The sequence below is a fragment of the Vombatus ursinus genome, unplaced genomic scaffold (genome assembly GCF_900497805.2).
Source record: "Vombatus ursinus unplaced genomic scaffold, bare-nosed wombat genome assembly UNPS02014791.1, whole genome shotgun sequence".
Lineage (NCBI taxonomy): Eukaryota > Metazoa > Chordata > Mammalia > Diprotodontia > Vombatidae > Vombatus > Vombatus ursinus.
The window spans coordinates 63,139,769-63,151,791 of NW_020954569.1; the positions used below are offsets into that span (position 1 = coordinate 63,139,769).

Genomic DNA, 12,023 nt, shown 5'->3' on the forward strand with positions numbered 1-12,023 from the left:
TATATATATATATATATATATATATATATATATATATATATACATAAGCATCCACTAAATGCATAATTTGTACTAGGTGGTTTGAAGGAAGCAAGAAGTCAGAAAATACGGTTGTTGTTTGGTCGTTTCAGACATGTCCAACTCTTCATAACCCCATTTGGGGTCTTCTCCAGTTCATTTTACAGATGAGGCAAACAGGGTTAAGTGACTTGCCCAGGATCACACAGCTAGAATGTGTCTGAGGTTATATTTGAACTCAGGAAGTTGAGTCTTCTTGACTCCAGTCCTGCACTCTATCCACTGTGCCACCTAGCTTTTCAAAGTGCTTTATGAACCTTAAAATCCTTTATAAATGCTAGCTATTTTTTTTCCAGCTAGGGTTATGTTTAAATGGGTTTTCAGGCAAACTCTTAATTACCTAGAAATTTCATTTCCCAGGAAACTTATTCCTATAATCATATAAAATAACCAAGTTTCCTTCTACCTACAAGGTAGAAGCCTCCACTGGATAAATTCTCTTAATATCAGATAGTTTCTAAGGATTTCAGGCCTCTGCACATACATATCCCTCAATGAAAAATGTTCAAGTTATACTTGACTTTGCTTCACCTCCAATACTAGAGACTTGCTAGGAGGCTGCTAGATGCAAAGAGTGAAAAAACAGTATATAGAGAGGAAAGAAACATAAGAGAAAGACAGTAATGGTATGGTAGAAAGAGAAATGGATTTGCATTTATTTGTATTTATTCCCTTCATATATACTTACAAATGTACAAGTTATACCTCCATTATAATGTAAACTGAAATTGATTTACATATGACTTTTCAGGATTTTGAAGTTTATTGTTGGGAAACTGAATCAAAGAACTGTTGGGGGACTATGGGAATATTGTATATTGATTATGTCATATCTTACAAAAATGTGGTTTTGGAGTTTCTCAACCCAGGATAGAGGCAGGTCCCTATATATGAGGAATTTGTGGCCTAATTTGTGGCCAGAAAGACAGAAGTCAATGTCAAAGTCAAAATAGTCACAGAAACCAGAAGAAGAGAAGCTGAGAAAAGGCTGCAGAAGGCAATGAAGATAAATAATTGTCAGAAGAACTGACTTGAACTAAGCCCAGCTGACTAGAGGTGCACAGACTCTGCAATTGAGTCCAGGAGCTGATCTGATTAAATGAAATCTCTGATTCTAGGAGCTGATGCAGAAAAACAAAATGCTCTGCTTTTTTGAAGAGCTGTCTTGCCTTTAAGGCCATACAAAGTTTGAGAGCGAATAAGTCCCTCAGGGAATTGCCTACATTTTCTTTTACTATCTACTATAGTCGAAAGGTGAGAAATTCCTCAAAGCCCAGAGAGCAGACTTGAATAGTTTTGGAGATCCAGGCTTAAGGAAACGGCTTTTCACTGAAGGGTTAACACTGCTTCAGTACCCAGCCAAAGTAGCAGACTTGAGAAGTTCTTCAAGTGCCAGGCTTAAGGCTTCTGTTTGCTAAAAGAGCTTAACACCAATTTGGCAATCCAAGAGTATTAGAGAAGTGGTTTTATCCAGCAGTAGATCAAAGAGACCCAGAAGGGGAGTGGGTTTATCTAACAAGTGATGCATGCATCCTTAAAGGGAGGGAGCATTGTTCCATGGCTATTCTTTGCTGGTAGAACAATTTGCATGCTTACTGGTTAACATGACCCCCAAGCAGTCAGCATCCCAATTTCTTATAGGGACAAGTAGCATTCAACTGACTGAAACTGAACAATAACAAGTCTAAATATCCAGGGCTGTGTGTAATCTATGCTGACTGGATCAATGTGTGTCTACCTTCTGCCTGAAGGATGGATAACCCACTGAAGCGCATTCATGATGGAGATTGCAGATTTTAATTATTCTCCATGAGTAAAAAATTCCCACTCAGTTCAGATCACAAGCTTGTATTGATTAAATTTAAAAGGCAATGTAGTGTGAAGACAAGAAGACCCAGGTTCAAATCCTACTTCTGACACTTACTTATTAGCTAAATAATTCTGGACAAGTCAACTTCTTTGAGTTTCAATTTCCTCATCTGTAAAATAATGAGGGTTGTATTAAACAATCTCTGAGGTCCATTCCAACTCTAAATATGTATTCATAAGACCTTAGGATTTCAGTCTAGAGTTTTGAGTTGCCCGGGACACCTAGATTCATTCCCCTATCTTCCTCCCTAATAGGTTGCTGGAAGAGCATGAACCAGGTTTATGAGTGGACTATTGTACTATGTATTATTATTATTATTATTATTAAGATTATTCTTATTCTTATTACTTTGCATCCTATTCATAAATGTTTCATGATAGTTAATGGTGTCATCTTGCCTGATTTGTGTAAAGGGGAATCACACTGATGGGAGCTCAGGAGCTACAGTTATAAGCAAATAATGGATGTATGTCTTCCCCATCACTATGGTTTCTCCTACAACCTTGATAGTGAGTTATATTCACATGGTTGAACTACCCTGACCTGCCAATGTGGGCACAGATGCAGTAAGCAAATCAGCCTCAGCCCATGGAATCAGAAGAGTTGGAGGGTATGGGTCAGTAGCACCATGCCACACTTATTTGACACCAGCTATACAACTTACTACCTATATGACGTTGGGCAAGTTACTTCAACTCTTATAAGCCTTAAATTCTCCCTCTCTAAAATAAAAGGGTTGACCAAAAAAAATAAAGAAATAAAATGAAAGGGTTGGACTAGAACTCGTAAGGGCTTTCTAGCTCTAAATCTTATGATTTTCTGGAGTAGGGTGATTATGGAAAACTACGAAAAAGACATAAGACTCTATAGGGCTTGAAAGATGTATAAGATTTAGTTAAGTGGAGGGGAATTCAAAGCAATGGGAAATATCATGAGCAAAGACAAAGAAGTGGAAAAGGACAAGATCTGTTTGAGGACAGTGAAAAAACCATCCTGACCAGAGCAGAAAGTTCTAGCATGGGAATTAGTAAGAAATAAGACTGGCAATACTTAGTATGAAGTTTCAAAGGGCAATCAAAGATATATTGCTCCATGCTGGCAATTAATCAAGGAACACAAATTACACAGCTATTTACCACACAGTCATCTGCCCAAGTTGAAGTTATTTATGCTTAATGAGCAATAAAAAAGGGCTTATTCCAAATATCTTCCACAATGATAGAAAGGTAAACTAGATACATTTTCAGTAAGCACACGGGCAAATCAGTTCTGGATACTTGCAAAGCTAAAAAGTCATATTAGGATACAGACTAATTTAGCACACATTCTGACTAAGGGACATGGCACCACGCTAGGCATTGTGCTAGCCTACTACATGTTCAAGAAAGGAAAACCCTCTGTCCTATGGTTATGTAATTGATTAAACACTGCGAGAACAAGGATCATAACTTAAGTGCCTAGAAGTACTTTCTATCCTTAATATTTGAATATATGTAATACTTAAAGAATTAGTAATTTTATTTCCATGAGTATTCTCATCACTAGTATAGTTCACTACCTGGTAGATGGCTTTAAAATTTACTGTGCCCCCCACCCCCAATCAATATTTTGCAACTGTATCATCTTGCCATTAAAAAAAAGAATCTCAGTGTTCTGTCTTAATGGAGTAGGACTGCTATTGTTCTCACTGTATATTTATTGGGGGAGGAATGTGTTAAGTATACAAGATTTAAAGGGAACACCATTTGTATTTTAAAATCATATTGCTAAGACATAGATGTTGTATAATAGAAAGAAAAAATGAAATCAGTTCATATATAGATATTTATAAAATATATTCAAAATAGATACAAGGTGACCTTGTGGCAAAGATGCCAGCAGTTAGGGGAACAGGAAAGACTTAATGTAGAAAGTAGAGCTTGAGCTGTTCTGAAGGAAAGTAGGGGTTCTAAGAGACAGGGCTGAGGAGTTAATACACTCCAGGCATGAGGGACAGCTGGTGCAAAGACATGGAGGCAGGAGATTGAATGTTATACGTAAGGAAAAATAGGAAGATTCATATTGTGTGGAGCTGGATCATAGTGTGAATGGAGAGGAATAGTTTGTAGTAAAGATAGAAAAGGTTGGTTGGAACCAAACTGTGAAGGACTTTAGAGCAAACATAGGAGGTTATATTTGATTCTAGAAATACTGTGGGGCTACTAGAGTATATTGAATAGGAGAATGACAGAGTCAGACTAGTACATTTGGAAAATTCTTTTGGCCACTATGGGAAAGACAGATTGAGTGGGAAGAGATTTAAGACAGGGTAACCAATTATTAGACTATTACAATAGCACAGGTGAGAGGCAAAGAAGGTCTGACCTAGGGTGGTGGCTGTATAAGTAGAAAGAGATAAATGGAAGAGATGTTGTGGAAGTAAAATGGCAATATTTGGCAAATGTGTGGATAGTCATCTTTATAGAGATGAATAATTAAATCTATGGGAGATCACCAAGTGAGAGGGTGTAGAGAGTAGCAAAGAGGGTCTAAGACAGAGCCGTGGGGTATACCACTTTAGGAGACATAGATGGTGATTCTGAAAAGAAACTGAGAAGGACTGGTCAGACTCATAGGAAGAAAAGGAAAAAATAGGAGTGTTACAAAAACTCAAATTAGAGGGAATATCCAAGGGGAAAGTGTGGTCAACAGTATCAAATGCTGCACAAAGATTAATAAGGAGGAGGGCTGAGGTCATAAGAAATGACAATTAAGAGATTATTGGGGGGCAGTTAGATGGTGCAGTAGATAGAGTACCAGCCCTAGAGTCAAGAGGACCTGAGTTCAAATCTGGTCTCAGCCCAGACACTTGACACTTACTAGCTGTATGACCCTGGGCAAGTCACTTAACCCCAATTGCCTCACAAAAAAAAAACAAAAAACAAAAAACATTGGGGCAGCTAGGTGGTGCAGTGGATAGAGCACCGACCTTGGAGTCAGAAGGACCTGAGTTCAAATCTGGCCTCAGACACTTTACACTCACTAGCTGTGTGACCCTGGGCAAGTCACTTAACCCTATTGCCCAGTCAAAAAACAAAACAAAACAAGACAAAAGAGATTATTGGTAGCTGCTAGGAAAGCAGCTTCCACTGAGTCATAAAGTCAGAAACCAGATTATAAATGGTGGAGGAATGAGAGGACAGTAAGTGGAAGTAACTAGTGTAGACTAAATGGTAGTAGAAGTATTCATATAGATAGTTTGGGGCTTTTTGTTTTGTTTTTCTAGCTTATAAATTCTTTGAAGGCAAGGACCAAGTTTTATATTTCTATAATCTCCACAGTTCTCAGCAAAGTGCTGAACACAATAGGGGCTCAGTAAACTCTCACTGATTGAGGGGAGATTCTCCCCAGTGGTGTCTTCTTACAGGAGATGGCACTGTACCTTTCTTTTAAAAAATCTTCAAATTCCTTGCAGTTCTTTCGGCCCTCATTCAGATGCTGAATAATGCTGTCATAGCCGATTGTGCTGAGAAATTGGGGACACTGTGGGCATGAGAGAAAAAAAATATTGCATCAGAGCTAGTGAAGGAGAGAAAGTCTAAGATTGTGAGGAGACCAGTCTGTACAAATAAGCAGAGAATGGAAAGTTTCTGAAATGTTGGCCTCTGGGCCAGGAAACAAAAGGAGAAGTAAAAAGAAATACTCTCATCATAATCTCATAAGAGTTTTCAAAATTGTAAATTAGAGTAAAGTGAAAGGAAGATCATTGGAAGGAACCCTGTGGAATGACTACAGATAACTCTCTGATCCAACTAAGGGCCAATGATCTAAGCAGGTTAGGAAACCCTGAAGGAATAATTAAAAAAAAAACAAACCACTCAGCTAAAAGCCACATAAAACTTTTTTGCAAATATAATGTATATTGCAGGGTACTTTGCCCAGCAAATAAATCAACTGGAAAGTTTGAGAATTAACATTTACATAATCATAGAGGTGGAAGAGAATCTCAGTGCTCATCTATCTGGGCCCAGTTCTGAGCAAGAATCTCTCCAATGATATTCTTAATATGTAGCTGTCCAATGAGACTTCAAAACTTACAGTGAAGAGCAGCTTGCCTCCTCCTGAGGCAGTCGAGTAGATTTAATCATTAACAAATTTTTCCTTATATCAAAACCAAATTCCCCCATTCCTAATTCTACACTCTGGGCCAAGTACAACAATCTAATCCTCCTTTCATACAACTAATCCCCAAACGCTTGAAGACAATTATTGTGGCTTTGCCCACCCTGGCCTCCTCAACCCACTTCAAAGAAAAGATTCTTTTCTCCAGATCAAACATCCTTGCCTCTATCTAATTTTCTAGGGTTATGGTCATTACTGGAGCTGGGATTTCAATCCAGGTCTCTCCTGACTCCAAGGTCAGTCTGACTCACTACATAACACTGTCCTCCATTCTTGGTTAAAAAAAAAAATCTTATCGATTGGAACAATCCATTTGTTCCTATTTTTTCAATTAAAAAAATAAACAGAAATTGCTGTTATATTGTATCATAAGCTCTTTCTAAATCTATTGATATAATTAATCCTGGTTTTTGTGAATTTTGTTATTAATATGATTCATTCAGTTTTTAGTTTTCCTAATATTAAACCAATCCTATATTCTTGGTATTAAACCCAATTTGGTCAAAGTGTATAACCTCTGTGATAGGTTACTTTAACCTCTTTGTGAAAATTTCATTAAAAATGTTCTCATCTATGTTATTAGGGATATTGGTTTGTAGTTTTCTTATTTGGTTTTGATTCCCCCTGGTTTATATATCAAGACTATATATATGTCATAGAAGAGATAAAGTAAAATCCTTTTTTTTGTTGCTATTTTTGCAAATAATTTATGTGATATCGGAATTAATTGTTCTCTGAATGTTTAATAGAATTCACTTGTTAATCCAGCTGGTCTTTGAGTTTCTCAGACTCTAAAATGGAAGGCTGTCAGAAAATCTTCACCCACTCCTCCATCACCCAGTGATCACATCCTTCCTTGAAATCCTATTGTACTTGCACAATTAACAATGTATGTTCCTTAATTGCTTTGAAGGAGAAACATGATATAGAGATGAAGGAGCACTGGGATGACTGGTGTCACAAAGTATGGGATCAAGTTGTAGTTCTATCACTCAAACAGGTTATCTAATATCTCTGAGCCTCAGTTTCCTCATCTATAGCATGTGAATAATACTGTCTTCACTACATATCTCACAAGGTTTCTGTAGAGATTGAATAAGGGGAGGAGGACGCATAAAGGGACAGAGAGAATCTGGAACTGAAAATAAAAAATAAATTAATGAGAAAAGAAAAAAGACAGAACAAGGAAAAGAATCCCCCAAATGGAACATTGTGGAATTATAATGACCAAATTTGTCTCTATGGAAGAGGTGAGAAAATGTACCTCCCCCTCTTCTTTGCGGAGGTGTAAGACTATGGATGTGCAACATTTCATTTACCATTAATATATGAATTGATGTGTTGGTTAGTTTTCAGAACTGCTCTCTCTACCCCTTTTTAAATGCTTCATTGTTACAAGAGATAGCTTGAAAGATAGGAGATTGGACTAAGATATATTCAGAAATTCAGTTGATATAAAAACAAAATATTTCAATAATTTTTAAGATATTAATTTTAAGATATTAAGACCAAATAGATTTATAAAGAAAATTGAAAAAATTTAAAAGAACAAATAATTCACACACTCTCTAGATTATTTCTAAGCTTTCTTTATGAAGTCCTACCTGGATACCTCATTGTGAAATGGAGGTGACTCTGGGTTCTTGAAAGCTATGCCATTCAAATATAAGCTTTGGCAGGTTCTACCATGCTAGAGAGGTTTCAAATCTTTTTTTTTGGGGGGGGGGCTAGGCAATAGGGTTAAGTGACTTGCCCAGGGTCACGCAGCTATCAGGTATCAAGTGTATGAGGCCAGATTTGAACTCAGGTCTTCCTGACTTCAGGGCCAGTGCTTTTTCCATTGCACCACCAAGCTGCCCAGAGAGGTTTCAAATACTGTCTTGGTGATAGAAAGAATTTGATACCCAAAGACGTAAATAGCCAAGTCCTGAGAAGCTTATCTGTAGGCGGCACTATGAGGGGTGGGGCAAGGCTTAAATTATTTGGTCATGGCAACCCAAGATAAAAATTTAAACAAAAATGACTCATTCCCAGGTAGACATCAAAAACTTTTGAAGTGATAATGGCAGTGGCGGAAGAAAGGGGTAGTGGACATGAAGTATCATAATTTTTAGACTATCTATAAATATAACTGGAAGTACCCAGAATGGAAGACCTTTATCCAGTAGCCAATACACCAATTGGTTCTTGGAAGAACTAAACAATATCAACCATGAAATTTTTGCTTTAAATGAAATCAGAAGTCAAAAGGATATTTGAACTAAATGGAAGGGTGGATCACAAATTTTCACTGGAAAGGCAAATAAAGAAATTGACATAGAAATTGTTTACCAAAAAGTAATAAGAAACACCATCTCATATGACATCACCTTGTCATGCAGTATTCATGTTAAGAACAAGCAAAAAGACCACCGTAAAGGTGAAGAAAATTTGTATCCCAACACTATCGCAAAGGATAAAGAGGCAGGGAAATTCTAAAAAGAATTTGACAAGATGCCTTAAACCAAGTCCACATACTCTGATGTGTGGTTACTTCATTACAAAGATAGTCTCAGGGAATGATGGTGAAAAATATGTTGGAAAACATGGCTTAGATTTAAAAAACAAAAAGTCAAAGGCTTGCAGTCAATTCAAAGGTTTCATGATTATGTAACAGAAATACTTTCTTCCAGAAAAGAGTTGGAAGGTCCTAGGCATAGAGCACTCTCAAAATGAAACTGATTCTTATCTCAAACGTAAACGACTGGTTACTGATATAAGGTTCATATTAGAATCAGCTGTTTATGAGATCAAGCCACTGATTAGTTAAAGCAAAGGTCAAAATCAACATCAAATTAGAAGGATAAGGAAGAGGAAGAAGACAGAGCAGGTACTTGCAACAATTTCAGTCTGGCATATTCAAATGACTCATCAATGTTCTCTCCAAAAAAAAAAAAAGACGTAAAAAGATCAAATTATTAGGGGGTGGGAGAGACTAAGCAATTATTAAGTATGTATATGTTCTACTGTGCTAAGCACTTTACAAATATTATCTCATTTGATCTTCACAACAACCCTGGGAGGTAGGTACAATTATAATTCCCATTTTACAGCAGAAAAAAAACTGACGCAGACAGAGGTTATGTAACTTGCTCAAAGTCAAACACCTAATAAGTGTCTGAGGCTGAGCACTCTGTCCACAATGCACCTAGCTGCCTCTGTTTTCCCTGGATCATTACTATTTCCTGAGACATAATAGAGTTGAGAGACAACATTAAAGACAGGAAGACCTGGGTTCAGGTCTTGCCTCTGATACATACTGGCTGTGTGGCTCTCATCAAGTCTCTTAAGTTCTCAGTGCCTCAGGCAACTCTGTAAGACTGTAAATTGCATACTAAGGACCAAACCAAATTGGTAGAGGGAGTTTCCTCATTTGAAATTACTTATGCCAATGAATTTAGAGTTCCGGTCTAAAATAATTACAATTTCCTGTAAAAATTTAACTTAGATAAGACAGTCACCCCAAGGAAGCAAAAAGAAACCACATAATCAGCACTTATCAAGTGGAGAGACATAGCAACCAAAGACAATACTATTTAAAATATAAACACATTTACAAAATAATACACAGGAGGATGTCAGAAGAATATGACTAGTATTATTTCAAAAAACAGCAAAAAGCAATGGAAGAAAACACAAGTTTATAGAAAGCTTGGTATGAGACCTGAGTCACATCATCCCCAAATCATTCAAAGATGAAACTAGCAGAAGGATGATAAAAAAATTGAAGTCAGAACAGATATGTCATTATTTCTTTAATGATCTATTTTCAACATTAATGGCAATGGAACTTTCAATTCAATCAGGATGCTAACATCTCAATCTCCCACATGCTTAACAGGTGTTGAAAAGCCATTTAAGATGCCAAAGTTGAGGACAGTCAGATCAGACCACTTTCTCTTTTAAGTTATTTATTCTCCAGGGCAGGTAGGTGGTGCAGTGGTTAGAGCACCAGCCCTGGAGTCAGGAGGACCTGAGTTCGAATCTAGCCTCAGACACATAACACTTATTAGTTGTGTGATCCTGGGCAAGTCACTTAACCCTAATGCCTAGCCCCACCCCCCCAAAAAAAAGCTTACTTACTCTCTTTTCAGTTCTTTCGAGAGCTTTCATTTTATTTTTTTTAACCTCTTGGATCATTTCTTTCTTTCTTTCTTTCTTTCTTTTTAAAGCGGACCTAAGGATTTTACAGAAGAAAGGGAGAAAGAGGAGGCTCTTGGATCATTTCTTCTAGTTATCCATGTTTGCCCTTGCTGATAATCCACTTTTTCCTTTGAACAATTAAGAGCTATAGTTAATCAGTGGTTCTTGGTGGGGGATGGAGGGTCTTTAGATTTATAACAATTTTTTAATATGAATTGGTATCGTCTTTGGTATGCCTGTCTTTCTAGCTTAATTTCCTGCAGTGGGTCTTTGTGCCAGAACCAGACTTTTCCTCTTTGCTGCATTTTTGGGTGAGGTAGTTCACATTGCCAGATCTTGCCCTGGGTCCCCATGATTCCTGAGATGATCTTCATCTCCCAGGGTGAGGCCTTCTCTGGATCTTTGAGGTATAGAACATTACATCTTAAAAGATTTCTATGGCCTCTTAAAACAGGATATTAGGGACCTCAGAACTCCTGGGCCTGAACTGTCCTGGTCTGGGACCGATTTGGTGTTGTGACACCAACCTGGTCACTCACTGCCACTTCCCAAGTGTTCCAAGGTCCCTGTTTTGCAATTCTGACCACCTCGGAATTTCTGACCGCTCTACTACTCCAATCTTTCTCAGGAGAGCCCTCTGTTCTTTCTCTTCTGCAGAATCTTGAAGATTAAACATATCCTGTCTCTGCTCTCTGATCTGGTACTGTGGGGGATGGAGACAAAGGGATGGGAAAGGCAGGGGGTAGAGGGGGAAGGAGGGGACAGAAATTGCCTGTACTGGTGTTAGCTTTGTTGGTGGGCCCCCCTTTCCTAGGATGAACAGCCACAGATGACTTGTCATGTGGAGGTAATTATAATTGCATTATCTTTCCACTGGAACCTACCCATCTCCCAAACTTCCCTGTTACTGTAGAGGACACCGCCATTTTTCCTGTCACCCAGGTTTTCACATCAGGAGTGAGGGATGCCTGATCAAAAAGTTTGGAGACCCCTGGTTTAAGGAACTCAGATCATCTAAGTCACTAAGGAAGTAGGTAAGGAGAGTAAGACCAGGAGTTAGATGACCCAAGTTTTAGTACTGGACTCATTACTTCCTAGCTAATTAGCGAAATCGCCTGCTTTATGAACCTAGTTTCCTCAAAAGTAAAATAGAAATAATAATACCTTCCCTATTTATTATCTCATAGGCTTAAGGATCAAATAAGAAAATGCATTAAGGTTCCTAAAGTCCTTTGCAAACTTGAAAGAGTATCATCATCATCATCATCATCATCATTTGAGTGCAAATAAATTTGTGTTATTCTTTCCAAGAATGCAAGCCTCATTAGGATTTGGAATCAGATTATCTGAGTTCAGATCCCACTTCTGATGCTTACTACCTGTTTGTTAAGCACCCTGTCAATGGACAGCAGGTGCAGCACCAGGTAAACAGCCAAGGCCTGCAGCCACTCGCACAAGCCAGAGACAGTGCTCCTTCCACTCTGGGAGCAGTGTTCAAATTTAAAAGAAAGGGAAAAGGTTAAAAAAAAAAAAGAGCAAAAAAACAACAAAAAAAGAATTTGACCATAGAAAGTTATTGTGGTTCCAGGAGAGACCAAGACTCGAATGCAGAAGAGGAAAACAATGTCAAAACAACTATGGGCAATACAACCCCAAAGAAAAACAGGAAGTGGTGTCAAGTCCAGAAAGAATTCATAGAAAAGCTCAAAAAGTTGCTTAAGAATCCTATCAG

At 37.8% G+C, this 12,023-nt stretch overlaps 1 protein-coding gene across 4 annotated transcripts in view; it reads right to left on the reverse strand.

Moving 5' to 3' along the window:
- Nucleotides 1-12,023, reverse strand: part of PSTPIP2 (proline-serine-threonine phosphatase interacting protein 2) — an 82,734-nt gene that overhangs the window by 61,993 nt on the left and 8,718 nt on the right. For 3 of the 4 annotated variants that reach the window (XR_003569676.1, XM_027868724.1, XM_027868723.1), the window contains exon 2: nt 5,370-5,470. The exons of the other annotated variant lie outside the window; for it this stretch is intronic. Coding sequence is in view for 2 of the 3 variants with exons in the window: in XM_027868724.1 (XP_027724525.1) it covers nt 5,370-5,470 (101 nt within the window). In the remaining variant the exon portion in view is untranslated. The remainder of the gene's footprint in view (nt 1-5,369; nt 5,471-12,023) is intronic. 4 annotated transcript variants of the gene reach the window in all.